This window comes from Solea senegalensis, linkage group LG6 (assembly GCF_019176455.1).
Source record: "Solea senegalensis isolate Sse05_10M linkage group LG6, IFAPA_SoseM_1, whole genome shotgun sequence".
Taxonomy (NCBI): Eukaryota; Metazoa; Chordata; class Actinopteri; order Pleuronectiformes; family Soleidae; genus Solea; species Solea senegalensis.
In genome coordinates, this window is record NC_058026.1 from 10,557,061 (window position 1) to 10,584,109 (window position 27,049).

Below are 27,049 nucleotides of genomic sequence, written 5' to 3' on the forward strand. Positions count from 1 at the left end.
CCGTCTTCCCCCAAGAAGCATGTCAGTCATTCTTCCGCCTTGACAGCAGATAATTGAAGGCCTGTGGTTGGCTCACAGTATTTCTCGTGGTCTCCCAAAGCCTGAGAGCAGTTGTTCCTCCGTGTCATACTTCAACGCTTGTCCAAAAGCTACACAGGCACAGAAATTAGACATATTATTGAAATGGATGACATGTTTGTGCATTAAAATTAATATAAACAATGTAGTTCATTTTCAATCTCACATCAAATATTCTGTTGCAGAAATACTCATTGTAATATTCCAGAATAGTTTTATTTCAGTATGATTTCTTTTGTTTCCACATGAGCAACTTTAAAGTCACAGTTTTATTCACATTCACCTTTTAAAACCAAAGTAAGAAAGGGAAATTTATAGCCGAAGCACCTTTCTTGACTTCAGTGTGTTTGGATTTGTTGACATAATGTGTTGCACCTCCGTGACCTCCCAATTCTCTGACCTTTCTCTGCAGCGTTTCTTTATCTGGTGTCAAAGGTCAACAAGTCAGTGGTCAGTGCTGTCTATCACAGTCCAGACAGCTCTTACTGAGGCCACAGACAGAAACCACTAAACCACATCCAGACCTCGAGCTAAAGCAAACATCTCAGTGCTGGCCGCTGTGCAGTTTTGAGTGTTGTGTGTGAAAAAAGTCATTAATCACAAACAACTCAACACAACCCTGAGCCTTGGGGGAGACTCCCAAAACGCTCCCACCTTCAAACGTGTGACACACACACACAACAGAGAAAGTGCCCCAGACGTATAAACATCACAAGAGTTTGACTAAGAGCTTGTTGCCCCTGTAGTAATGCCAGCTCCCAGGCTGTAGCTGTGTTTACTCACACTGATGGTAAGTTTGCCTTTTGTCTGGCTCAGACTCAACCATTCCCACACATGTGAACCATAAAAGGCCACAGGGATTTCTTTTTTTCCTTCTACCTGTTTCTGATTAGTTACTCTGTGAGTCATCGGGGAGAAGGGAGTAACACGGCTTGCAAAATAATCCCATGTGCAGGTACACACATGCGAACAACAACACACAAGTACAGTGCATTCAAAGCATGGCAGCGTATTATGAAATAGTTGGTTTGCAGTAAATCAGATATATCCCGTTGTCAAACTCTGCACGATGTCAGCTGTAAAGTGTCAGTGTGAGACTGAAATCCATTCCAAATGTTGCATCAACATTTTTAAGAAAAAGTCAGTCTTATCATCATTTACCTGGCGCCAGCGCAAAAAGGAAATCTCCACATTTAGTTTTGGGCTTTAAATGTCAATCCGTGAAGTATTCAAACTTCACTTCCTCCAAACACCCAGCGAACATCCATCTGACTGCTCCCAGAGGACGGCAGTAAAGACAAAAAAACAAGTGAAACCAAATGAAACAGCTGCTGTCATTCAACTCGATGAACTGATATAGATCATCTGATCGACTGACGTTGTTTTTACAGTGAAGCCCGAACCAGCAACAGGTGTAGAAAGTAAACGTGAATTTGCAATCACCTTCACAAACACTGAAGAAAACTTGGAACATTTTCTACAAACCAAATACAAGGCAACTCAAGCACACACTGTTGGTGTTCTATATTTTCTTCATTATATTCGACATCTTGTTTATTTATTCTTACTTTTGCCCTCTATTCTTGGTCAGAGGCCTCTAAGTCCTTTAGACTAAAATAACTTTTAAGGGATTTCTTCTGGAGCCAAATACATTAAGCTGAGCATTAACAAACATTAGGTGCTCTGGTGAGAAGTATTGGCGTGAAAACTGACAGTTATTTGATATTACTGTTACTGTTACTATTACTATTACGATAGTATGGCTCACTAAAGTGTAATGAAAATATATGGAGCCATTCACACTTTGGTTACACAGACAATGTTTAGTGTGAGTATTGGGGCCATGACGAGATGAATGATATTATAGTTTAATCTCAGATTAGGATGGGCAGTGGGTGTCTAGGTAGATGACTTGAATTATTGAGTAATGTCATTTAAGAAAGATACTTAACGTTATTGATATTTTACAGCTACCAGTCAAGAAAAGCGTTTCAACAGGTCAAAAACTCATGTTCTTGTTCCAACCGCGTCTGAGAATGATTGTCCAGATTCAGTGTCAGCTTCTGTGACGCGGTCGAAACTAAATGTCGAGATTAAAGACGACATGTCGACTTGAAAGTATTTGATCATGACTTATTAAGACATTTTAAAAGTTCCAAATGCTGATGAAGAATCTTTCAGTGGAAAGAAATAAGTTTGAAAAGATTTCAACACAATGCAGGATCCACACAACAAAAGTAGAAATCAAACAAAAACAACACAAAAAAGAAAAACATGAAGCAACATAAAATCCTGCATAGCAGGTGTCAGTGTACACACAGTCACCGCTGACTGAAGCTTTGTTCAGATTACGGGACTGAAGTGACTCAGCGGTTGATGTGACTCAGATCTGATTTATTCTGTGATGTGTGGCCACGGTTGGTTTTCAAATCAGATTTGTGGCCCTAGTTCAGATATATAGACGATACAGTCAAAATCAAACTTATCAAAGCCTGGGTAACACATCCAGACCATGTGATTGGGAAACAAATGAATATTTCATATACTATATACTTCCAGGTAACCTAAGTCAGACTCAAGTTGGCCTGGGCATCTGCACTTATTATACTGTAAACTCAAAAGGAAAGAATGTAATCAGGGGGAACTGGTAAGTCACTTTAGGTTCAAGTCAAGTGTCTCATGTCTTCACATGTACACACATCTGCAGGACCCGAGGACAGCAGGGCCCAGTGATTTACTTGGGGCTCTCACTACCCAGACTTCACAGACACAAGTTAAATGTCCCTCAACGCTAATCCTGCACAGGTGTTAGTGTGTGTGTCTGAGACAGTACATGCGGTAAAGTGCAATAGTGTTTCATTATGGACTATATAAAGTGGAATAATCTATATGCCAGAGAGTTGAGCCAAAGCACTCACTGTAGAAAAAATGTACACATGGTGAGTGCCTCATTTACTTTTTATGGCCATCCACATGGGAGGAACCTCTGCAGTTTGGTTCAGATGGGGGTTAGTGTTCATTTTAAGATCGACTCTTGTGTGTAATTGCCACTCTAACAACAGATCATTATGAGACACTGAGGGAGAGACAAAAGACACAAAAACTGTAGTGTCATCCCATTGGGTGATCTCATCAGTCAGTTAATTAGTAAATCACATCTCAAACATCCGCAGAGAGCTTCACTGCTCTGTAAAGGGATGGCATGTTTAATAGCTCACTTCCTTTTCGGATAGCTTCGCGTCTCTCCAAGCAGATGTCAAAGGCTGTGGGATTTATGTGCAATATTTTGCTGTCTTTCGTGGAAACTAGATCGAGTTCTCTCAGAGAATTCAGAGTTGAGTTGAAGAAACCAGCCTCTAGTCATAACATCATTGCTCAGACTTCACATGCCAGTGGTTGCAGTGATAAAAGCTACCACCAGCCTGCATCAGATTTCTTATCTAGGTTTGTTTTCGCCTTAGCACAACATGTATTTACGGCTGTGAAGGTGGAACTGTGAAATATCTTGTTTTGATTCTGTGGAGTTGCTGGGAAATTATAGATTTAAACACAATGAACTTATGCCAAGAGAAGTTATGCAGATTAGATAAAAAAAAATCAAAAAGGCAATAATACATTACTACATATTAGAGACACACGTTTAAGTAAAATTTGCAAATGCACAATTATGCAGTTATGAACACTTGAGAAACATGAGGAAATGAGAAGATGAAATCAGTGCAACCCCATCTCGGTACAATATTTAAAATATTTCAGTCGAAGTCAACAACCTCTTCTTAAACATAACTAATTTGGCATGAAACAAAAGTATGTAATTTCTTGTTGTTATATTGTGAAAACCTTCGTTTCTGTATCATGTCGGTTGTCATACTGTCAATAATGTGTTTTGAAAGTAAATCCTAATTAATCAGATTGAAAATTGGAGTGTTAACAAAATCACAACATTGCTTGCGAGATGTTTTGCCCTGGAAGTGTACGACAAACTGGAAAAGGATCATACTCGGGGTAAATTACCTCAAAATAAGTGTACCTTAAAAGTGTGGCACTTCCCAAAAGTTTTGTTTTTGTTAAACATGTGAACTAAAAGATATCTAATACCTACATGTGCAGGTTAAAACCTTGTGTTTGCTGATATGTTTGGCCATTTATAAACAGTCAATGATGTGGAAATATGCTTAACCTAAAAAATGTTTTATAAAAAAATGACATATGGCCAGTTTGCACAAAAAAACTAAAAGTCAAGTTTTAGTACACCTTTAAGAATTGTTCAGGTTCCTCAGAAGAAAATTATTACATATTCATATTTCCATTGTGTCCTACTTTACACGACCATAGCAACACACCTCACTGATTCAATTTGTTTCCATTTCACAGAATGAATGCAGTAAAATAACTTCTATATTTATAATATGGTTTATCCTTTTCTCTCTGTGAGTCCTGTTCACTTCAATGTTCAGGCTTCTGTCGTCTCCAGTGTGCACTGCACAATCCTAAAACACCCTGAAAAATCCTCACAGGTCCTTATATGTTGTCCAATCTATTCATGTGTTCTGTGAAGGCTTCTAACTCTAATGTCTGCTATACTGGTGAGATCCTGGTGATTCCATGACACCACCATGTTTCTGTTTCACTTGCTTCTGTGGTGGGGATGCGTGTGAAGAGAGAAGTTGCATTATGTGACGCCATGGTTTCCCCCTAGTCCAGTTTAAACTTCTTAGCCTTGTTTACAAAATTCCTAAGAGTTTTGATGTGGTGTGGTGTGTTGTCATGCAACCAAGGGGGCTAAAAGTATGGCTATAAATGTTTCCCTCTACACACCTGAGTATACAAAGATTTGGATGACTAAGAACTGTGACAGACATGTAATATGGCTTATTGTTATTCTGCGTTCTGTGTTTTATATACTTTGTAACCAGTGTTAGGCATTAACAAGTCACTCAGTGACCTATTACTGCAACATTATTGCTAGTATAAGGGATCACATTTACAAAAGAGTAATACAATAATGACTATGGTAAGTAATAGGGATGGGACGACACCACTTGTTGTGTATGATACTGATATCACAAACTCAAAACCAATACCGATATTAGTCAAATATTGTCATTTTAGACAATTTATGAACTATGAAGCTGTAGTCATTTTAAAGACATAATTGTCCAACTGTGTAACAAATATTGTTCTCCAAAAAATGAAGAAATAAACAGCCCAAACATGACTCAGCTAAAATGCTTTGGGGATTTTTATTTACATTTTTACTGTTGGTGCATAGTGAACTATGTGATATATAGGATTTTTGGATTGGATTTTACATTTTTATCCATATCAGATCTAGTGATTTTTGACCAGCATCAGACCAATACTGATTCCTATCCCTGTAAGTAACGCTAAATAACGGCATTATTATGTTACTAGATTCAATGTTTTTGTCCTTTTGAGGCTATATTATGAAAACATGTACACATGGCAGGTCACATGTGAAAGTACATGTTGGGAAATGTTGCCTTTTTTGATTTTAGATGCTGCCATGTTTACATAATATAATGAGCAATGTACCTTATTACTTTTAAAACCAAGTAATAAATGAATTAATTGTTATGGAGACTTTTGTATGCTATTGCAGCTTAGTGCCTGTAGAGGGAGCTATAGTATCTTGTTATTGAGGAGAGCGTGGTCACCTTGTCAGTCACTGTGATGTGTGGAGTTGGTACCTGCATTAAAGCCTTTTAAATCGATGACAACATTTGAGCACATTGATATTAAAGGAGAATTGTGTAATGTTTTATTCATCACACTTCCTGAGTAACTTGCCCAAACTGTAATCCTGACGGTCCTGTACGTTGTGTGGAATGGGTTGAGTATGTGAAGCAACAGCGCTCCCTGTTGTCTAGGCGGCATACTACGTCCAGGACGTCACGCTGCCAGCGCTGTTTTGTCATTGGCTCCATTCACACATGTGACCAAAACACAATCATGGCGGCCGCTGCTGCAGTCCGGTCGAGCATGGGGCTGACTTTGAGACTTTCTCGAGTTATACCGGACTGTAGCTCCTGTCCTCTGTCCAGGTCAAAGAGCTGTGTGAACAGCGCAGCTTCACTACAGAGGAACGGCTCTTTTGACAACTGCCGGACCATAAACCGACATTTGCAAACGACCATAGGTAAGTAAGTGAGTGAGTGAGAGGGGCAGTTCGCTAATAGCTTTAGCCTCAGCAGAGTCTGCTCACACTCTTAGCACTGTTTGTTTACACTAAGTATTTTCAGTGGTTGTTGATAATAGTTTCAGTTAAATCTACGGCTGCCGGCGTGGTGTCACTTTCAGGTATTCGAGAAAGATCAGCAGCAGTTATTAAAGTCAGCTCAGTAGAAACTTGTGTAACTTCACTCCAGCATTCCTGGATGGGATTATGAAACTCTGTGCAACAAGTCAAACATACTCCATATCCCTCTGCTTAGGAGGAAATTAACTCTGATTGTGATTCTTTTCTCAAAGGACTTTACCACAGTGAGGAAGGGAGCTCCAATGCAGAGGACCCAGAGGATGTGTAAGTTTGCACACAACATTTGTTGGTCTACTCTCACTGGTCACTATATAAAGTACATCCTGTTCAGGCCTTGTTGCCAGATCTCGTGAGAGAAACAAACAAACTGTATGACGGGGACTGCAGAGGATACTACTTGTTTTAAATTATTACAACACAGAAACAGGAGAAATGACATTTCAACTTTAACATAAGTCTGCAACAATTAAGTGTTTGTGCTCTGACAAACAAATGACAGAGTCTTGTTTTTCCAAGTGAAAAACTCTTTCTCTTGGACTCTTGGAAGGATCCAGCAAGTGGACAAACTATCCTGTTTCAATAACATATATGCAATTACAAATACAAACAAATACGCAACTGCAATTTAGCAACAAGGTCAAAAAACCACCTAGCAATATTTGTAAGTGACTTCACTTCAAATGAAGCCCAAAGTTGCTTTTGATAAACAGACTTGGCAACTATGGTATTAATGTCCGTCCAGTAACCCAATTACAAGTGGATTGCACAAAGCACTGGTAGTTATATGAAATATTCAGACCAGCCTGCCTGGCACCAAAAACTTCAAAGTCAATCAAATAAACCTACTCTGACTGACTGGAATTGTTTGACCATGTCTTCATGCCTTAATTTGCTGCCATATGATTCACTGATAAGATATTTACTTTCACAAATGCAGTTGAACAGGTGTATCTAATAATTTGGCTGGTAAATGTTTGAATGAATCAAGATGCACATCACTTATTTTTTAGATATTTCACACCTTATGATTGCTATCATTTTTGCTTTGTTTAGCGTGAATGTGGTGTATATAGATCGTTCTGGCAAGAAGACTCCAGTCAAGGCCAAAGTGGGAGATAATGTCTTGTATTTGGCACACAAGAATGGAATTGACTTAGAGGGTGAGTGTTTACACATTTAAAGCTTGAAGCGCGATGGTTTTAAGGCGGTTAATGTTAACTAATTTGTTTCTTTTTTATTCAGGAGCCTGTGAAGCATCGTTGGCCTGCTCAACATGCCATGTCTATGTGGACTCCGCTCATTTTGACAAACTGCCAGAACCTGAAGAAAGGTATACCTTGACATTTAAACTTGAACAATTGTGAGTGATCTTCTGGTTAATATTAATAGATTTGAATTGATATTGGTTGTTAGGGAGGATGACATGCTGGACATGGCACCCATGCTTCAGGAGAACTCTCGGCTGGGGTGCCAGATCATTCTCACTCCAGAGCTGGATGGCATTCAGCTCACCTTGCCCAAAGTCACCAGGAACTTCTATGTGGACGGCCACGTTCCCAAACCTCACTGACAAGAGACGAGAAAGATAATGACGGGTACTGGAGAAAAATGAGAGGGGACCGCGGTGAGCTGGACGCTGCTGTGCTGGTTGAGTGAGGGGTCAACCATCAAGAGATAGGCAGCAGGGAGAGTAAAATCTGTAGCAGCGTCCAAGACGTCTGACTAACTCAACAATTCCACATTTAACCAATGGCATGACAGGCCTGCATAACTTCACAGAGAGTCAAAGACTGTGTTTCACTGAAGGTTAAATAATGTTTAGTTAAAAAAAAACTATCTAATTATGTATTTATTCATGTGGAGCATTAAGACACAGTTCAATTTCACGTGCTGTTCTTTGGGAAGAGGATTTAATAGACATTTCATGATTGTGTCACTTGTACAGCTGCTCTTAACACAATGTCTATCTTTGTGCTGATGATAAATGATAAATGGAACATTCCTCGTTACCGCTCATATACGCACAAATACCACAAGATGATGTTCTTTCTCATTTTGGTCTGTCCATCATCGCCACAGATAACATTTACTTTCCTCATATGTATTGGGTTAATTTGTAGATGTTGTTTAGCCTTAGGAAGTATTCACTATTCTATTACTCTGAAACCTCATATTTACAAACCTCAAAAGGGTTTTCCTGTGCTTTGTACTATAGACCAAAGTTCCTCTGAAGATTAAAGGATCTTAAATCAAGACAGTTGAAACTTGCATTTAATTCACAGCAAACGTTAAACTCAAACATTCAGGTGAATTGCGTATCAGTGGTCAGATGAAATGTATTTTAACACACCTCCTGCCAGGTTAGGGTGATTTGGCTTGATTAGTTGATCTGGTTCAGATGTGTTTGGGTCCAGATCAGGGTGGAAGTGCATGGGAGTCTGTTTTCGAGCTGGTTTACATGAGTTTACCACATGTTTTCCTTGTTAACTCTTCTGTAATCCAGCGTACACACAAATGTTAGTGAAGTCTGTACATTGTTTCATTGGAAATACTCATACTTAAGGTTGTGCAATAAAATGTTTTAAAAAGGGCCCTTGTACACTGCTTCAGTACCCAACAACACCTGAACACGTACTCTTAGAACTACAAAATTAAAATATATTAACATATTTACAATAAGAATACATTCACGGTAGTATCCATAAAAATGTGTCTATGGGGAGTCACTTTTTAAAAAGATGACAAATCATTGTGACCCAGTTAATCATATAGTGAGAAAAGCAAATGCATAATTTTTCTGACAATTTTACATCCGTTTTATGTAAAACACCTTACTTTTTAAAAAAAAGTAATTTCTAAGAGAGAAATGTTTGCTAAATGAATCACAACTCAATTGTATACCAACAAGTTAAACATATACTCAAAAATTTGAGGTGAAACTAGTTTTATTTAGGTGAACTAGATGAAAAATATGAGCGACAACAATGTGAAAATGGGCTTAAGGTTTAGCAGTTTGGACTCATGTTGTCAGTACAGGAGCTTAAAGTTTTGGTTCTAATGTTTGTGTGCATACAATGAGGGAAAACTGCCAAAATAACCAATGCTGTGTTTTTGCATGAGCAGAAAGTGGCTGCTGCGGCTGCTTCAGCAGACAGCAAGTGAAACTGTCTCACAGTGTGAGCAGGACTTTTATCCACCAGCAGGTGTAATTTAGCAAACTAGTAACACCTGCGTTAAGTCTTCCTGGTCCAAAACACGAGTCGACCATAGCAACCGGCCCCACCATCGGTTTCAGAACATCCCAGTGAGTATAGAACACGATCTGACTCTTCATCTCTGAGCTGGTGATCGATCCCATGGATCAGATGGTGAGCATGAGCATGAACACTTGTTGAACTCACTCTGATCCGTTCCTCCTCAGGCCCAAATGATAAATATAGCCGAAGAGGCTATGACAGACATGACAAAGAGTGTTCTATGAAAGCGAATGCAGGTGGCGAATGCTGTTATTCGATCTAATTATGCGATCTCTTCAGTAAAACGCATTGAATTAATAAAATACCCACGTCAGTAGCTAGAAGTACAGTGTTTCCACATCCTTAAAACTGTGTTTGGAGTTGCCCAAAACATTCAGGCCTAAAATGTATCATTTATAGCGAAGTAAAGGGAGAATAAAGATGCGTGAGTTATAGACTTTTTAGTAATGTATATGTAACCGTAAATGCTACATATTTATTTGACATATAAGTACCCTGTAAACACACGACTCTTTTTGTCGGTAACAATGCATTTATCTGCTCCTGCGCTCGCGACACTCAAACTTGAAAAGACGCCCGCCAATTTTTTCCACACACTAGAACGTCGCCGAGGCTACAATTGTATTTTGAAACTCTCTGAACTTCGCTGAAGATTCCATTTTTTGTTATGCTTTTTCAGGTAAGTTCTCTGCAATGACAAGCTTTTAATTAGCAATTTAAACATAACACAGACAGCAATAAGCCTGGTTTTTGCCAATATGACACATTTCACTGCACATGACATGGTCATCATTCATACATCATTCTGTTGTTCTGCTCCGTCCACATGAATGTTAAACAGTGGCCCTAGCTTATTTGGTGTACTAATGTAGCCCAGGGACAACAGCTATTTATATGGACACTGTTCAACTACTGCAATATTCTAACTTGTGCTTATGTTTGAAATTAGTCCATACATGGAATAGTTGCCTACAATCACCAGGCAGCCTATATTTATCCCTGTAATGTCTGCAAAACAAAAAGAAAACATCTATTTCAAAAGACAAACAGCTACCAAATAAATCCATTTAAACATTTCCTTCAAGTGAGACAGTCTGTGTTTGTTTGTTTTTGTTGTTGTTCTGTAACATGTGGTATCATCTTGAATAGGTAAAATAGACATTTTCAAGCGTTATTGATAAATAAATATTAGTGAAAACACACACATTTTTGAGCAAATGTATTCAGGTACTGCCCCAGGTAAATGCTACGTATCTAAAGTGTGTTTGTCTGTTTGATGCAGACACCATGAGCACAGCACCAAGGACAAAAGCTACTTTTATCCAAGGAAACCACCAGAGTACAGTAGAACAAGAGACCCCCCAATCTGCACTCTTCTACCTTTTCCAAGAGGTGTCGAGGCTGGCATCTCCCGTCCACAGCAGCTTCCTGGACACTAATTCATCCTCCAAATGGCTTGGTGAGACGTCCAACCAGGATACGTTCATCGCTAAAAGGGAGGAAGAGGATGCACATTTATTTCAAACTTTCAATACTTCCTGTCAGCGCAGTGTGTCTGGTGTGTTGCCTTGTGAACGGGTAAACATAATGAAGGAGGAAAGTCACAGCAGCATGGCATCACCATTGACTGAGCCACATCTGGAATTTAACAGTCCCTGGAAAGTGCTAAGTCTCATCAACCTGCAGTGTGAGAGGCTCATGTATCGGAGCGACGCAGCGGAGTCGGGCCCGAGTTTAGTGTCACCAACAGCCAAGTCATCAAGTGCTGCAGGAGGTGCTGAAGAACAGGGGGTTGTTTTTGGAAGTAACGCTGTTGACAACACATTAAGACCATCTCTTTTTATCTGTAAGAGACAAGAAATCTCAGCCTCTGTCAGTCATGTGGGAGACATGAGAGGAGACTGGAGTAGAGGAGCTAGTCATCATAAACCACAGTGGTTTGTGACAGAGTGTGAGGTAGGTTGTCTTGTTCAACCACAGCCTGGTGAAAAAACGACAGACACTGTTATGCCAGAGCTGGTGAAGGAAGATGCAACAGCATCCTGTCGCCCTCAGCACAGAGACAAAAGAGAGGCCCTGTTCAGTGGGAACACACAATCGACATGGAACCAGGAGTGTAAGAAGCAGTGTATCTCCACTGAATTTTTAAATATACCCTTCTCTGAACGTGCTTTGTCACAATCACACATGCCCAGTGAAGCTATGAGTGTAGATCTGTCAAAGACAGCACCAACACTAGACTGCAATGCTAATGTTGTAGTGATCACACATTCCCAACGTGACACCCAGTCGTCACCTCGGAGCGCTGTCCTGCCTTCTTCACAGTCACCATCATGCAGTACAGAGCGTTGTCACCCATTTTCACAAACAGAAAAGGAACTCACACAGTTTAAGCCAATCATTTCCACCGAGGAGAAGTCTTCTCCAACTGAACTGAAATCCACAAGCTATAATGTGGCGTCTACCAATTTGCAACCAGAACTCTGGCCATTGGAAAAGGAGGAGATAGCGCCTCAACCTTCCCAGAAGTGGAGAACCAAAACTCCAAGAAAACAACCTCATCCCAGTCGAAGTGTTGACATCCAAGACCCAGACATCCGGGGTGTGACGTTCAGGATGGGCCCAGAGCTGGACGACAGCAGGGAACATTGTCGACTCCTCATAACTTCAAAGTACAGGTACTGATAGATAAGATGTGGAAATTTAGACGACAGTGGTGTGACCCTATTAAAAAATAAATGTGTTGTCTATTGCGTGTGTAACTGTCACAGCAAGGAGCTCTTCAAGAATGCAAGAAAGCGTCGGCTGAGAACACGAGCGTTCCAGAAAACCTTTAAAACTAGCAGCTCCGATGAGGAGAGTGACCCGACAGTCACAGTGTCCAGTGAGTACCTGCAGTCTCCACTGAAGCTTTAGAGGCAATAATGAGGAATCCTATCATTTAAAACGACTATCTCATGTGAAATTATGTTATTTGTAGTCTGAGGTGAACAAACTTTTTAGAGCGATCCCTGCATATTTGATTTGGCATAGGTTTGATTTAGAGGGTCCAATTAATACTTATTAGTAAGTTGGGTAATATTTAAGTGACAGGACAGTACACCCCTTGAGCAGCCCTTGAGCAATGTTGCCCCAGACAATGTTATCAAAATTCAGCTGTCAACTTTTGATTTTTGCTGCTCACAAACAGACATACAAGAACCTGGCAAAAATATAACCTCCTTGGCAGTGGTAATGTAAAACAACAACATTACTTTATGTCATTGTGATTTGTAGTGCCGTTTTATTCCACTAGGGTGTGCCACGTCACTTGTGAGTCACAGCATCAATTGGGTCTGGATTTGCACATTTGTTAGTGTTTTTGGAAACAGCTGTGTAAACAGTGTGAGAGCACAATGGGTATCACAATACTGCCCTTAAGACTGGTAATAAATACAGATTAGAGTAAAATAAATAAATAACATACACGTATGTTATTGTATACAACACATACATTTAAACTGTTGGGAGTATCTGTCAGGATTTGCAAATGAAATGCAGCGATTAACACATTCATGCAGAACCTTCAAAAATGTGAAATGTGCACACCTTTTTAATCTTGATTTAAAAATAAATAACATAACCATGTGTACACATTTTTTTTCTTTCTGTTCCATCAGAGGGTAAAGTCTGTGCATCTTGCTGCACCAGGAAGACTCCCATGTGGAGAGATGCAGAGGATGGGACCCCGCTCTGTAATGCTTGTGGGATAAGGTATAGCTCATATTTGTATACATACATCAAGCCAAGTTTAATATATCACTATGGAAACATGGTAGTGCTGTGTGCGTGTGTATGAGTGTGCCGATGTTACAACACACCCATTTGTCAATATCAGATTTGATATGATACAAGCTATGTTTCCATACACATTTGTCTGTGTTTCCATCCACAGGTGTTAATATAACTAATATATTGGGAGTTAGTTCACTGAGCTGAGCAATAGCTGCGATGACGAGTCAAAGGTTTTATGTCCCAAACAGACCAGGAGGAGCTCATTCATGCGTTCATCTCCAGTAGATTATTGTAACAGTCTCTGACAGGACTCCCCATTAAACAGCAGCAAGTCATTCAGAACGCTGCAGCTCAAGTTTTAACCAAAACAAAAAGATCAGTGTACATAACTCGTTTGGTTATATTAAAATTTTAAGTGTTAATTTGTTTTTATGTGACGCGCATTGAGTTGCTCTTGTGTATGAAACGTGCTAAACAATTAAAACTGCCTTGCCTTGCCTTATCTTGTCTAGGTGGCATAAAAGTGTGTGTCACCACAGACGGATCATGACACGCAACTTAAAAGTAGAAAACTAGAAATAAACTCAGGCCTAACTTTTTAAAAAGAGGAATGAAAAACCAGGCTTTGAGATTAAATTAAACAAGACAAGAAAGGAGTTTAATCACCTGTATCTGCGTGTGTATGTGTGTGTTTAACAAGGTATAAGAAGTACAGAGTACGCTGTGTCAACTGCTGGCATATCCCCAGGAAAGACGGTAACTCCAACTCCTGCTGCCTCAAGTGTGGAAACTTGGTGAGGCTGACCTCAGCTCAGCGGAAAACACACCACATAGGGAACAAACACTGAGCAAAGAGGTTTTTTAAAAAATCAAAAAAAATCCACATGTGACACATCTGCACAAGACTATATAGTCTCTGTTCCTGTTGTGTTTTTGGTGCTCTCTAGTTCACTACAAATGTGAGGGCAAAACATTAGCCTCTTGTAATTTTATTACTTGTATTGACTCGGGTATTTGAATACGTTTCACTGCCGCAGTGTTTCCTCTCAGACAAACAGAATTCATTCACTTCAACCCTATGTTTGCTCTAAATGTGTCGTTTACATACAGGTAAATAAAATATGACGGACAAAAAATATATGAAAGTTTGTCTGAAAACAATCTTGCATGTGTACGTGACGCATCTATTTAACTTCTGTCATACATATGCGATAACAAAGTGCGACTATAACAACTATGCGCATGCGGTGGAAAGTGAAGTCGTAATTGTTGACAGTTTTCAAGTAAACGGCCTCAGTGTTGCTCGTGTGTGATGGCCAGCTGTGTCCGAACAGCTGTGATATAAAAAGTTAAAACTGCAGCTAGAGCCCAGTGCTATGTTCACTGTTATTAACCGCTAAATAATTTACTTCCCTTGACCTTGACAGCAAGGCTGCCTGCCATGTTCCCCAGACAAATATTTAGTTACAGCAAGTTAAAATTATTTATTTTTGTTGTTTGTTTTTCTCCATGTTTATTTTTGAGTTGTTGCTGTTAAATTGGTGCACTGATTTTTGTAGTGTTGTTTTTTGTGTGTGAGCTTGCATTGGTTTTGGTTTGTATTAAAGTCAGTATGAAACATTTTTTTCCTGACTATTTTTTATTTTATTTTTTTTAATGTGTGTGTAGCAAGAGTCAAGCCCGACTTAATAACAATAATAATATAATCAAAATGCCCTTACCAAAAATACAATAACAATCAAATAGTTTCAGGTAGGTAGCTTACATGCAGGGTGTTACATTAAACTATAGTGAGTAGTACAGTGAAGAATTGTTCATTAATGAGACTTCCCACAGTTTCCCGAGCCCACCCTGCAGTAATGACCTGGGTGGCCTCACACAGATTGATACAGTGCAGCTTTTATTTCAAAATGGATTGCGTCTTATTTGAAACTGCTCGAGATAGAGGGAGGGAAAGGGAGCGTTAAAACATCCTGCAATGAAGGAAATGAGCCATACATTAGCCAACAACATAAAAGATTCAAGTCTTTAACATTAATATGGTTGTTTAATTTTTATATTTAACTTTTTCAGCTCACGTTGAGTTTCATTGAGTTTCACCTGCTATGGTCGGTTCAGCATCTACTTTAAAATAATAAACGTGATGGAATGTAAATGAAAACATGCCTCTCTTCTGAGAGAATGAGACCCAGTAAATGAGATTACTTAAAGTATATATAATGGTTAAATAAAAAAAAGAAATAAATGGACTCAAATAAAAGTTCCTGTAACATTACAGGAAAATCACTTATCTGTTTTAAATGTTGTGGCTGTTCAGTGTTTACCCATGAAACCTCCTCTTGTGTTGATAGAGGAGGTTTTTTTGGGTGGAAAAGTGACATTGCCTGCTGAAATCATTATGGAAAGGCAAAAATCATATAGAGATTGATCAAAGTGGGAGTTGTTGCTGTAGCCTATTAAGTAGATTTATCTGTCACTTTTCTGTGGTTATTTCTTTTTCACTAATAAATACGAGATTTAATGTTCTGGCTAATTCACTTCTCAACATCCTAGGGGCTTATGGTTAAAATGAGCAACCAGCAAACGTTGCATAACTCCACATCGTCTTAATACATCGTTAACGAGGCAGATTTTGGTTATTCTTCTATGGGTCACTGTGATTAATATACTTTTACCTGTGTTTTGCATTAGTTCTTTTACATGAGTGTGTGTTTTAAATGCATGACTTTATTATTATAATAATAATATTTCTGAATGCCCCCATTGCTGCTATAGGCCTGGCTATGTATATAAATACAAAAATAGAGTGTTTTATCAAATTTTAATACAATGAAACTAGTCACTGATGCTCACTGTCATATACAGGGACCATCCATAATGTGAACATTAAGGTCTCAGTCAGAATCTACATTCACATTGTTCAGTTAGGATTCAATTCAAATGTCTTGCATCTGAAGGCGACTGTACTCTGAAAAGGCACACAGATGCTCTATCGCCTCTATTATTGTTTATATGTTTTATAACTCATAACTTTATAACTTTGCCGCCATGGGTCAATGACAAACCGTTTAGTGCATAGTGGAAAAAAGCCACAGATTCTGATGTGACTGCTCTCACTCTAGTGCCACGTTCACCAGGCTGAAGTGACTCACATCCTATTTTTCTGTTAACGGGACTCAGATCTGGGGGTTTTCCAGCACTGTGTGGACAAAGGCCTCCGTTAAACCTGGCATTAAAATGTATTTTCTGTGATCGTATTGCAATCGGATAGCACCTGACCACTTGCAAGTACAGGTGTGAATACCCCCGAGATGAATTGTGACCACCATTGAACAGAAGTGTGAATGCAGTGAGCCTCTGATGCTGGGAAACTTTTGGTGAAGGTAACCGATCACTATCTGATCACAGAAATTGCATTCTAATGCCAGGTGTAAAGGGGTCATAGAAATACAATCACCAATTCTGATTTTACAAAACAGATTTATGCCACTTGTATGTGGTCGTAGATCAGATGTGGCCGTGCTACATGAATGAGAATGGTCATGTAAGAATCCTTGCAGCTTTCACATGTACTGAGCAGCAGCAATAATTAAATATTTGAATATTAAATATGAAGCGTTTTCACATGTCCAGATGCACTTGCATATGAACCATCAAACCTGAGAGATAATGAATCAGATTTGAACAATCTGACAATCTGATGTCTGTGTTCACACAGCCCTGAAAAAAAATCAGATCTGATTCATATGAACTTAAAAAAATGAACACAAGTCACTTCAGCCTAGATTCATGTGAACATCGCCTTCATGTTCAGTTGTTTTGGTGGAGAAATGTTTACTTCACATGATGATGATGATGGTGGTGGTGAGGAGGAGATTATTAGTGGGGGGGCTGAGAAGTTGAAGATGAAGTCAGATGCTGAAGTTTTTGTGAATGAAAGAGGAGACGGGGTTTGCTGCTGTCAGATACACAGACGCGCTTACCTCGGCTCTTGGCTCTGTCCTGTGCCACACACCGCACTCACTGAGGACCATGACCTTGGAGAGCGTATATATCATGGAGGAGACGGACATTGACGTGGAGAGACACAAAGACGGCAGTGAACGTGTGAGGGACACATGTGTTTCTCTGTTAGACCAAACCAGCGCAGACTCGGATCAAAGCGCGTCCTCTTTGCCTCCTGAAGGAAAGTTCAGCGCAGACACCAGGACCACCTCAGTGAAGCCGCCGTACTCCTACATCGCTCTCATCACCATGGCAATCCTCCAGAGCCCCAAAAAGAGACTGACCCTCAGTGAAATATGTGACTTTATCAGCCACAGATTTGTGTATTATCGGGAGAAGTTCCCAGTGTGGCAGAATTCGATCCGGCACAATTTATCTTTAAATGACTGCTTTGTGAAGATGCCCCGGGAGCCCGGGAATCCCGGGAAGGGCAATTATTGGACCCTGGATCCCATGTCGGCAGATATGTTTGACAACGGGAGTTTTCTCCGGCGGAGGAAACGCTTCAAGAGGCAGCACATCCACGTGGAGGCGCAGGAGCGCAACCAGATCATGTCCGTGTTTCCTCTCCTCGGAGCGCACCGGAGGAGGATGATGATGATGGATTCTTTCCGCGATCTGGGCTCAGAGAGACTTTTAAGTTCGCACACTAGCGCCAACGTCCCAGCACCTGTGCGCAGTATTATTCCCGCGCTCTCCTCGCTGCGCTGCAAGAGTTTGCCCCCTTGTTTATCCTTTGAACATTTCCACCCGGGACGCTGCGCCTTTGTCCCTCCTTCAGCTCCGAACTCGTCCCGCACGACTCCTCTGTCCCTGCACGGAATGATACCAAACTACAGTGTTACACAGCTGTGCAACTTTCCTACTGGGACCTTTAAAATTCCGTCTAACTCACACTGACACGATGTCCCTGAAGGTTTATGCCTCTAAGTAACTGAGAAATGAATTGACTATAGTCTACTCTCCTCAAGAATAAAATAATGTACAGGCTTCTACAGTTTTTAGAGGCCAATCCGTCTTTTATGTTGAAGTGTTATTTTAAAAATGATTATAATGTACTTAAAATAAATAAAACGTGGTTGAATTTGCACCGCGTCTGTGCAACTTTAAATAAATGTATTTATCATTTTTAATAGACCTATGGTCTTGTGCTGTCTACAGCAACAACAACAACAACAACAACAATAATCATAATAAAGACACTATCGAAGAACCATGCACGTGTCTTTTTAGCCACGGTTTTATTTTTTGTTTCCTACTTTCTTTTCGTTTCAACATATTTTTTTAAATATTATTTAGGTATAGTTAAATGAGAGATTCGTGCAAGACAAGGCAGCAAAAAATCATCATCTTCACCATCATCATCATCATCAGTAAACAATCAAAATGTAATTCACTCTCGTTTAATTAGCAAAACACAAGGGAGCAGAGAAAGATCTGATAAATAAATCAAATAGATTATATTATATTATATTATAGATATTATTGACATGCAGTGTTAAGTTAAAGTTTTCCGGCAATCTAGTCCATATATATATATATTTTGATAATTTCAAAACTTTGACAATGTTGGCTGTGGGTTGACTTTATAAATAAAACATTTTAAATATATACATTTCTTTATCTTCTTTTATCCGCTTCAAAAGGGAAACTGAAAAAAACCCCTCCATGGATTTGTTGTAGTGCTAAAATGTTTTCATTAGCAAACAGCTGCCTTCCACTTAAACAGTTCCTCTGGGGAGTAATTTGCTTCTCCGCTCAGTCATAACTGAGTGTAATTCTTGCCATTTCATTTTGAATGTGTCCCATGTATCACTGTGGATCATTACATCAGGCAGTGAAGTGTGAGGACAGATCCTGAGACTAACTGCATGGACGACTTTGTGTTTTTGGACAAAGGGAAGGGAAATCATGTCAATCCCTGATACCTGTGAGTTTATAATTTATCCATAAAGTGTTCACAAAGACAATGACTTCATTGAAAGAGGGGAACGGAAGAAACATCAAGTTTTACCAATAACATTAATCAGGTTAAACCACTCCAGGTTTAAGAGAGCCAGGGTCGTATGTCACACTAAATACTTGACACTTTTTTTTAAGTGAAAAGTGTTATTTTAAAACTGTATTACTACTTCATTGTTGGATGTGTTCCAATAAAGTGATAAAGAAATAAGTCCTCTATAGTGTTAGTAAAAATGTATCTAATGGTGGCTGAAGACTTTTGCACAGTACGATAAATGCATTTTCTATAATTTTCGTATAATTTAAATTGAGTTAATCAAAGGTTTTTTATTTTGTTGTGAGTTGTAATTAACACATATATAAATTACAAAGGAGAAATAAAAGGGAGTTAAAAACAACAACAACAACAACAACAACATATATTAGGCCAAGACTGAACATCAGCACCCCTACAGTGCTCTTCATTTCCATAATCTCAAACTTTTTATTCAAACTGAACGTGACAAGGTTAAATGTATACAGTTATTGTCAGGATTTGACAACAGTAGCAGAAAAAAAAATCTTATTTTTAAGTAAACAGATTGAACATTGAACATATTTGAGAATCTGTCCTTGTGTGTGTTTCTGTGTTTTGTTCAGTTTCACATGTTCCACTTTTTACCACACATAAAAATCTATTTTATGAGCCAACAAAGAAAAACAAAGGAAACTCTTTTTTGAACTTGTTTTTTAACTTCCAGATGTTCTCTTTTTGGTGCTTTTTGTTTGTTTTTGTTTTTTTTTGCAGGATTATGCAAACACTTCTCAACTACCGTAATCTCCTTGAAACTTGGTGGTGTGGCTCCAATGAAAAACCCCTTACCTTCTGGGGTGGATACATTACATTTAGCATTATGTATCTTATTATTTAAAATGAAAAAGACTGGTTCTGCCTAAGCCAACAAAGGAGGAGGAGGAATCAGCAGAGAGAGGGGAGGAGTAGAGAGGAGTTATGAAGGAGTGTTTACATCCGTTCTGGAATGCGCAGGCCACTGGAGAAAATGAGGGGTCAGTGGAGGAGTCCTCATTTGTTTCACTCTGCAGTCTCACCATTAGATGTCACTCAATCTTACACACTGAACTAAAAGCCTCTATAATAGTAGTCCACCAAACAATGATGTCTGATAGAAAAAGCAGTGAATTTAGGTGCAAAAAAAAATGCAATTCAGTCATTCATTCATTCATTATTCTACCACTTCTCACCTATCCTCCTCATGAAGGTCGCTATAGTGTCAATCCCAGATGACATAGGGCAAAAGGCAGGGTCACACCCTGGACAGGTCAGCAGTCCCATCACAGGGACACAAGTAAAAATCCACTCTCATACTCACACCTACAGGCAATTTAGAGTGTCCAGTTAACATTTACACGTAGGAGGAAACCAAAGAACCTGGAGAAAACCCAAACACAAGGAGAACATGCCAACTCCATGCAGAAAGGCCCTTGTTTCCGACCAGATCACAAACCCAGGTCTTCTTGCTGCAAAGGCAAGAGTACTAACCACTACAGCAAACATTTTATTTACATTTAATGAGCAATTTAAACTCATAAAATATAGAATAACGTATAAAATGTCAATGTATTATACCACAAAACTTCTGTCAATAAGCCAGTTACAATGCAGCCCACAAAATGTAATTTCATGGCGTCAACACTGAAATTGACATTATCCTTCAGTGCCTTGTTTGACCTCAGTGTCGTTAAAAACCACAATGGCAATTTTCTTAATGTTATTCCTCTGATCAGACATGCAAACCAACCATCATCAGAGTAAGCCAGGTTTCAGTACCCATAGCTGCCACCAGAGTACAGTTTACAGCTGCTTTCACTTCTGTTCTGCAAATTCCACCCACAATCATTTCTTCAGTAGCGCCTCTAAGAATAAGGTGGATACACATCTCACTCAACAAGAAGTCAGGGGGCGAGAGTTGCGTTGTTGCAGGAAGATGACAGTGGAAACACAAACAAAGCACTGGAAGTGGGCATTCTATGGACTGTTGCAATCACCCCATACAATTACAAACAGAGAGAGGGAATGTACTGCACTGCTTTAAAGGTTTTAAATGTTTGTAAGTGCCAAGGATTTATAGTACCACATTCATTGTCTCAGGGCCTGGGCTGAAAATACTGGAATTACCTTTTAAGCAATACAGTGAGTGATAATTACTCCTGTACAGCAGTGGAGAGACCGGTGGATCTATCTGAAGACCTGTTCTCTGAAAACATGACAGATTTTCCCAATCTCTCTTGTTCCAAATTACTCTGTATCCACTCCTGCCTCTAATGCTCATAAAAGCGACAGGTGTTGAAGACTCCAGAGGTATGAGAGAGAAAGAGAACATGGGATTATTAATGAGGCTTTATAATTCTTGTGTTTTGATTGTTTTCAAAACTAAAATCTCAAACTACTCTTTCCATAATCAACATATTCAACAGTTTTGGGACTGATTGGTGTGAAGTGTTGAGGAAATAAAGGAACATGAATCAGAACTACCAAGAATCATCTTTAGGAACTTTCAGTTCAGAGTCTTGTTTCACCAGCTTTCCTGTCCATTCTTCCTCTCTGCTACTCATAACTAAACTGAAAGTTAATTTTGAGCAAACTGTTTGGTGCTGGCAGGGGTGGAATCAGTGCACAGCAGTTTTCATGGAAGACTGAATCATCTTTCTGGTAAGGTTTTAACAAAAACAGAAACAAAAGCACAATAAGTGGACTCAAACAAAGGTGAAAGCTGAAATAAGTCAAAAAATTTCATTAAAGCGAAACATTTTTTAGAAAGAATCCACATGAACATACTGAAACAAAAACATGTGGCACAAAAGGTAACCAGGTTTACTGAACAAGGAGATTAAATACACAAGAAACCTAACAACACACAGGTGAAACCAATAAGACACATGTGACTCACATTAGGGCGGAGCAGATAAGGCGGAAAATTTAACACAGGCAGGAAGTAACACCAGACCACCAGGTACAAGACTACAAAGTAAAACAGGAAGTAACGCCAGACAGGACATAATCTACAAAACGAGACAACCACATAACAAATAAAAAATAAAACACCAAATTCAAGACACAATAGATAAAGCCTTAAGTGTAAATGGAAAATCCATGTCAATCATGTGACACGTCAAAAGTTTTACAGGGTCCAAAAACAAAAGAAAAACCTCTTCTTTTAACCTGCTGTAACAGACGTCAGGAGTGACGTGCACCGACTGAGAGTGAAGTGAAGACGACTGTTTTTCTACTGTACAGTTCTTGCTCTAAAAAAATGCACATTGTCTTTCTATTTTAAAAGTGAAGCACAGGAAGTATTAGGGAAGTAGCAGTTATGGCCACCGGGGGGCGACTGTAATAGAGAAAAAAAGGAAAAAGTAACTAATTTGAATGAAGGGAAAATTAGTCTATACTTCTCAGTTGATATTTAACGTCACTGAACATTTTCATTTCAGTTGATGGCCCCAATCTCTAGTTCCAGGTCTTCAATAGGGCATGATAACCCATTTAGAGGAGAATAGGACAGTGAAAAAGTGTGGCACGTGAATGGACACCAGCGTGTCTAACAACTAGTATCGTTTCTCTCTCCTGTTCTCATATATATTTAAGCTTCTGAAGTTTGTTGCTATTGGCTGACTTGATTTGCTGAATCCAAAACTTACTCAAGCAGTTCACCAAATCAACAGGAAAAGACAGAACCAAGAACCAGAAAGATATTGATTCAATCTGTGATCCTTTCCCCCACTGCTGACAGCTTTCAACAGAAACAAGTTCATGTGTCAGCCAGAGTCATCTACAAGCTCAGCACAGTCACTTTGAACCATATTCACCCAAATATTCAGTCAAACAAGGCTTCGATCCTGAGTGGAGAAACACAATCACTCAGTGTTATGATTCAACAAAAAAAAAAGAGAATTAAAAGGAAACAATGCAAGTGAGATGCAGATGTGTTGAGAAGTAGAAGCAGACTCTTATTATTAAACTTTAAAATATCAAGTTGAAAGACACGAGAGCAGATAATGTTCCAGCATATGGCCGCCAGATTTGTAACAGATTTCCAGTCATAGATTTAAAAAAAAACAAATGTGTGGAGGGATGAATGTGTGTCCGCGTGTGTGAAATCTGATCGATCCATTCATAGCAATAACTGTGTTTTCAATGTGATGTTCACTTGCAGCGGAGAGGAAACAAAAACATCCTGTCGTCTGTCAGGCCATGTGTTTTGATGTGAGTATTTGTTAATGTCAGCAGCAGCAATGATTCATGTAGTGAGAAATCAATGCTTCAGTCAAAGCTCGAGTCAACTTTTCACTTTGATTTGTTTGCCAAGGCAAAAAAGGGTGGAGAAGGATTTTAATGATGCATTTATATGGAAATAAAATGCCCAACTTTCAAGTTAGATGAAAGTTTTAAAGTTGAGGGTCGTCCACACATTCATCCATCCCTCCACAGATTTATCTATTAATCTTCTTGTTAATCCTTTATGGGAGTTCTTTTTTTAGCCATTTTGACAACAAGTGAGGTTGTTGTAGAGGTTGTAATTTACAGTGACAATAATTAGTATAGTTAATTGTTATAATATATGAAAACAGTATCTGAAAGAGACAACATGTGCCAAAAATGTGGATTTATTATCTATTTAACAAACTGACATTCACAAACACACAATCCATCACCTGCTCAACACCAATCAGCAGACATTTAGCAACTATCAGAGGAACACAGTGGAGCTTTTAGCAGCTGAACATCACCGAGCACTCCCCAGACAAAAAACAAAAAGAAATGTGTTGAGGTTTGACCATCACCTCTTTTACATTATTACTCTGGATACTGAGGACACACATAATTGGACACATACTGTAGGTACAGCCTCACTCATGTAAACACAGACTCACAAGCCCACACACAGTTCTCATCTTAGAATCCATTACATAAAATCACATTTAGCTTTTAAGAGCATCTATTACAAACATGTCTTTTTCCAGCACACATTTCTTCCAGGTCATCTGCTCTGATCAAGGCTCATTTTCCAAACACAAGCAACTTCATGAGAAACCCATGCGCTCACTGGGGTGTACACACATTTGCAGGAATACAATGTGAGCACCAAATGAGCAACAGCTACAAGAATGTCAAGTGGAATAAAACTTAATAGCACCCAATAACCAGAGCAAACAAAAATAGCGTTTAACAGTGCCAGGTAACACAAGTAAACATGGCCTCACATGTTTAACTCTACATGCTCACTGGTTAAACTTGATTAATTGTGATGAGGGAGATCTCTGTGGTTACTCAGCCAGTGTGGAGTCATGTGAAGGATCAGGTACAGTCCCTGTAGCATGAGATTTAAAAAATAAAAATGCAATTAAGACCTAGAAAAACACAGCAACTCATAAATATAGACTGTGTTTTAATGCTGCGCTGCATAACGAGCTACACGTTTATTTTCTTAAACTTTATTAATTTGGCCTCAGCATTTATCCCAGGTTTATAGGGCTTCACAACACCTGAATCCCAGAGGTACAGCTTGTTGAACAGAGCCCACCCACTGTTAGCTATGTAAACAGCTGTAAACCACACACACACACACACACATGCTGCAGAGAAGAGACGCAGTGAATCCAGAGGTCAGAGGAACTACAACAGACTGCTGCTGAAAGGAAGACACCCACTTCCCACATGTCAAAATTGAGCACTACAAATGTTCTATGAGGAGTTATATTAAATAATTTGACTAATCTGACACTACACACAAATCACAATATTTGATAACAAGTATATACACACTAGACACTGACTAAATATGCTTTCACAGGTGGTTATCAGTGGTTCAGCTTAAAGGTCCACCAATTGGGGGACACAGAGAAGCTCTGTGTAAAAATATTGTGGAAATCTGCACACCTATTTTAAATGTGACAAACACAGCTCAAATAACAGCTAAATTAATTACTACATAACAAACTCTGTAAGGCACCTGTGTCACCCATTCGCCACATTTCAGGATATGACACTTTATTCAGAACACACACCATACAGCTGGAACGAAAGCAGAGACTCCACATATTCTGAGTATAAGTCAAAGCATCTAACAACACAACACAGAGATAAAAGCCTAACAATAAAGACAACATAAATCGCTTTGCCTAACGACTGCTACAATTGCTCTTACTTTTGATGTTTCTCCGTCAAAACAACTGTCCGGTCCATGCCATGTTCAGACGGATTTCCTGTGTTACACTCAAATGCTTCCGGGCGTCTCTAAAGGACATTAGGACCCAACCAATCTGTCGCCACCTTGTGTTCATTTTTGGTATGGGAACTATGTAGACGTCTGTTTGAACTTTCAAACAAAGCCTAAATGGTTTTATTGAACACTAATAGTAGATAAAAATGAAATAAGTACTTTTATAAATAAGTCAAACGTCAACCATTGCAGAGATGATGCTCACATTTTTTTTTTTTTAGGCAAGCCTGATTTCTTTTCTTTTCTTTTTTTATTTTGGTAGTGTGCCATCGTCATTTACTCATTTCACCAGTAACACATGTACTGATATTTAACAAATCTCACAAGTGTTCCCTTTACCATGACACCCAAAGTATTCAAATAGACCTTGTGCTTGCAGATACAGTTGAAACCAGTAGTTTACATACACTATATAAAAAGACACATATGCTTTTTTTCTCACTGTCTGACATGAAATCAGACAATCACTTTTCCTGTTTTAGGTCCGTTAGGACTACCAAAATTATTTCTATGTGCTAAATGGCAGAATAATGAGAGAAGGATTTGTTTAGACAATCTTTTATTACTTTCTTCAAAGTCAGAAGATTATCAATTTTGGGAAGCCCAAATGAAGATGTCATGTCTTTGGAAGCTTCTGATTTCTGATTTCTGGTTTATTGACAATGGTCAATAAACTGGTGGATGTATTTTAAGGCACACCTGAAACACACTACTTCTTTGTGTAACATCATGGGAAAGTCAAAAGAAATCAGCCAAGATATCAGGAAGAGAATGTTGGACTTGCACAAATCTGGTTCATTCAAGTCTGTGTATGTAAACTTCCGACTTTGAAGAAAGTAATAAAAAGCACAGTTTCACTGCCCTGCCCATGGTTTAGATGTTTCCCTGCTCCAACACACCTGACTCAAATAGTCAGCTGGTCATCAACGTGCCACAAAAGCCTAATAATGACCCATTCATTTGAATCAAGGACCAGGATTGAGAAACACTGTCATAAAGACCTAAACCAGGTCCTAATGAGACAGAACAGAGCCTAATTTCTGTGGAACTGGTTATGTTTGGGCCTAAGATTTGAATTGTGGTTAGATTAAGGTTAGGGTTGGGCATTAACTTGTTGTGGTTAAGGTTAAAAGGATAAGGCTTTAAATTGATGCCAATGCAGTGCAGGGTCCTTAAAAGAAAAGCTTTGTGAGCCTGTGTGTGTGTGTGTGTGTGTGTGTGTGTGTGTGTGTGTGTGTGTGTGTGTGTGTGTGTGGACATGCTTGTGTTAGTGAATAAAACTAAATGACAAAGCAAACACACACACACACACACATGCAGCAGCTCTCCTTCTTGGCTGAATGTTATTTCAGTCATGTGTCCAGCTGTCACAGAGCCCTGTCACTAAAATCCGTTTCATTCCCGTCTTTGTC

General features: G+C 39.2%; 3 protein-coding genes and 1 long non-coding RNA gene across 5 annotated transcripts; 3 read left to right on the top strand and 1 right to left on the bottom strand.

The window, feature by feature from the left end:
* Positions 1–25,613, bottom strand: LOC122770494. Its single transcript, XR_006360529.1, has 3 exons — positions 25,563–25,613; positions 10,996–11,104; positions 1–149 (listed from the first exon to the last, which is right to left on the bottom strand). It is a non-coding gene; the product is annotated as an uncharacterized LOC122770494 (long non-coding RNA).
* On the top strand, positions 6,045–8,948 carry fdx2 (ferredoxin 2). Its single transcript, XM_044027378.1, has 5 exons — positions 6,045–6,238; positions 6,571–6,622; positions 7,412–7,518; positions 7,601–7,688; positions 7,772–8,948. Exons 1-5 carry the CDS (start codon positions 6,052–6,054, stop codon positions 7,926–7,928), a joined length of 591 nt encoding a protein of 196 aa, XP_043883313.1. The 5' UTR covers positions 6,045–6,051; the 3' UTR covers positions 7,929–8,948.
* zglp1 (zinc finger GATA like protein 1) lies at positions 9,593–14,906 on the top strand. Of its 2 annotated transcripts, none has more exons than XM_044027374.1 (5): positions 9,593–9,726; positions 10,898–12,293; positions 12,387–12,499; positions 13,275–13,368; positions 14,090–14,906. In XM_044027374.1, exons 2-5 carry the CDS (start codon positions 10,903–10,905, stop codon positions 14,235–14,237), a joined length of 1,746 nt encoding a protein of 581 aa, XP_043883309.1. In that variant the 5' UTR covers positions 9,593–9,726; positions 10,898–10,902; the 3' UTR covers positions 14,238–14,906. The 2 variants fall into 2 exon arrangements, with proteins under 2 accessions (XP_043883309.1, XP_043883310.1); XM_044027375.1 differs by having other exon boundaries at positions 9,593–9,662.
* Positions 17,342–18,916, top strand: LOC122770492 (forkhead box protein D1-like). The gene has a single exon (XM_044027376.1). The coding sequence runs from the start codon at positions 17,422–17,424 to the stop codon at positions 18,292–18,294; it is 873 nt and encodes a 290-aa protein (XP_043883311.1). The 5' UTR covers positions 17,342–17,421; the 3' UTR covers positions 18,295–18,916.
* Positions 25,614–27,049: the final 1,436 nt, after the last annotated feature.

Coding starts and splice junctions, on each gene's coding strand:
- LOC122770492 (XM_044027376.1), top strand. CDS start 17,422: ATGACCTTGGAGAGCGTATATATCATGGAGGAGACGGACATTGACGTG.
- fdx2 (XM_044027378.1), top strand. CDS start 6,052: ATGGCGGCCGCTGCTGCAGTCCGGTCGAGCATGGGGCTGACTTTGAGA. Junction 6,623..7,411: donor GCAGAGGACCCAGAGGATGT/GTAAGTTTGCAC, acceptor TGCTTTGTTTAG/CGTGAATGTGGTGTATATAG. Junction 7,519..7,600: donor GAATGGAATTGACTTAGAGG/GTGAGTGTTTAC, acceptor TTTTTTATTCAG/GAGCCTGTGAAGCATCGTTG.
- zglp1 (XM_044027374.1), top strand. CDS start 10,903: ATGAGCACAGCACCAAGGACAAAAGCTACTTTTATCCAAGGAAACCAC. Junction 12,294..12,386: donor CTCATAACTTCAAAGTACAG/GTACTGATAGAT, acceptor TAACTGTCACAG/CAAGGAGCTCTTCAAGAATG. Junction 12,500..13,274: donor CCCGACAGTCACAGTGTCCA/GTGAGTACCTGC, acceptor CTGTTCCATCAG/AGGGTAAAGTCTGTGCATCT.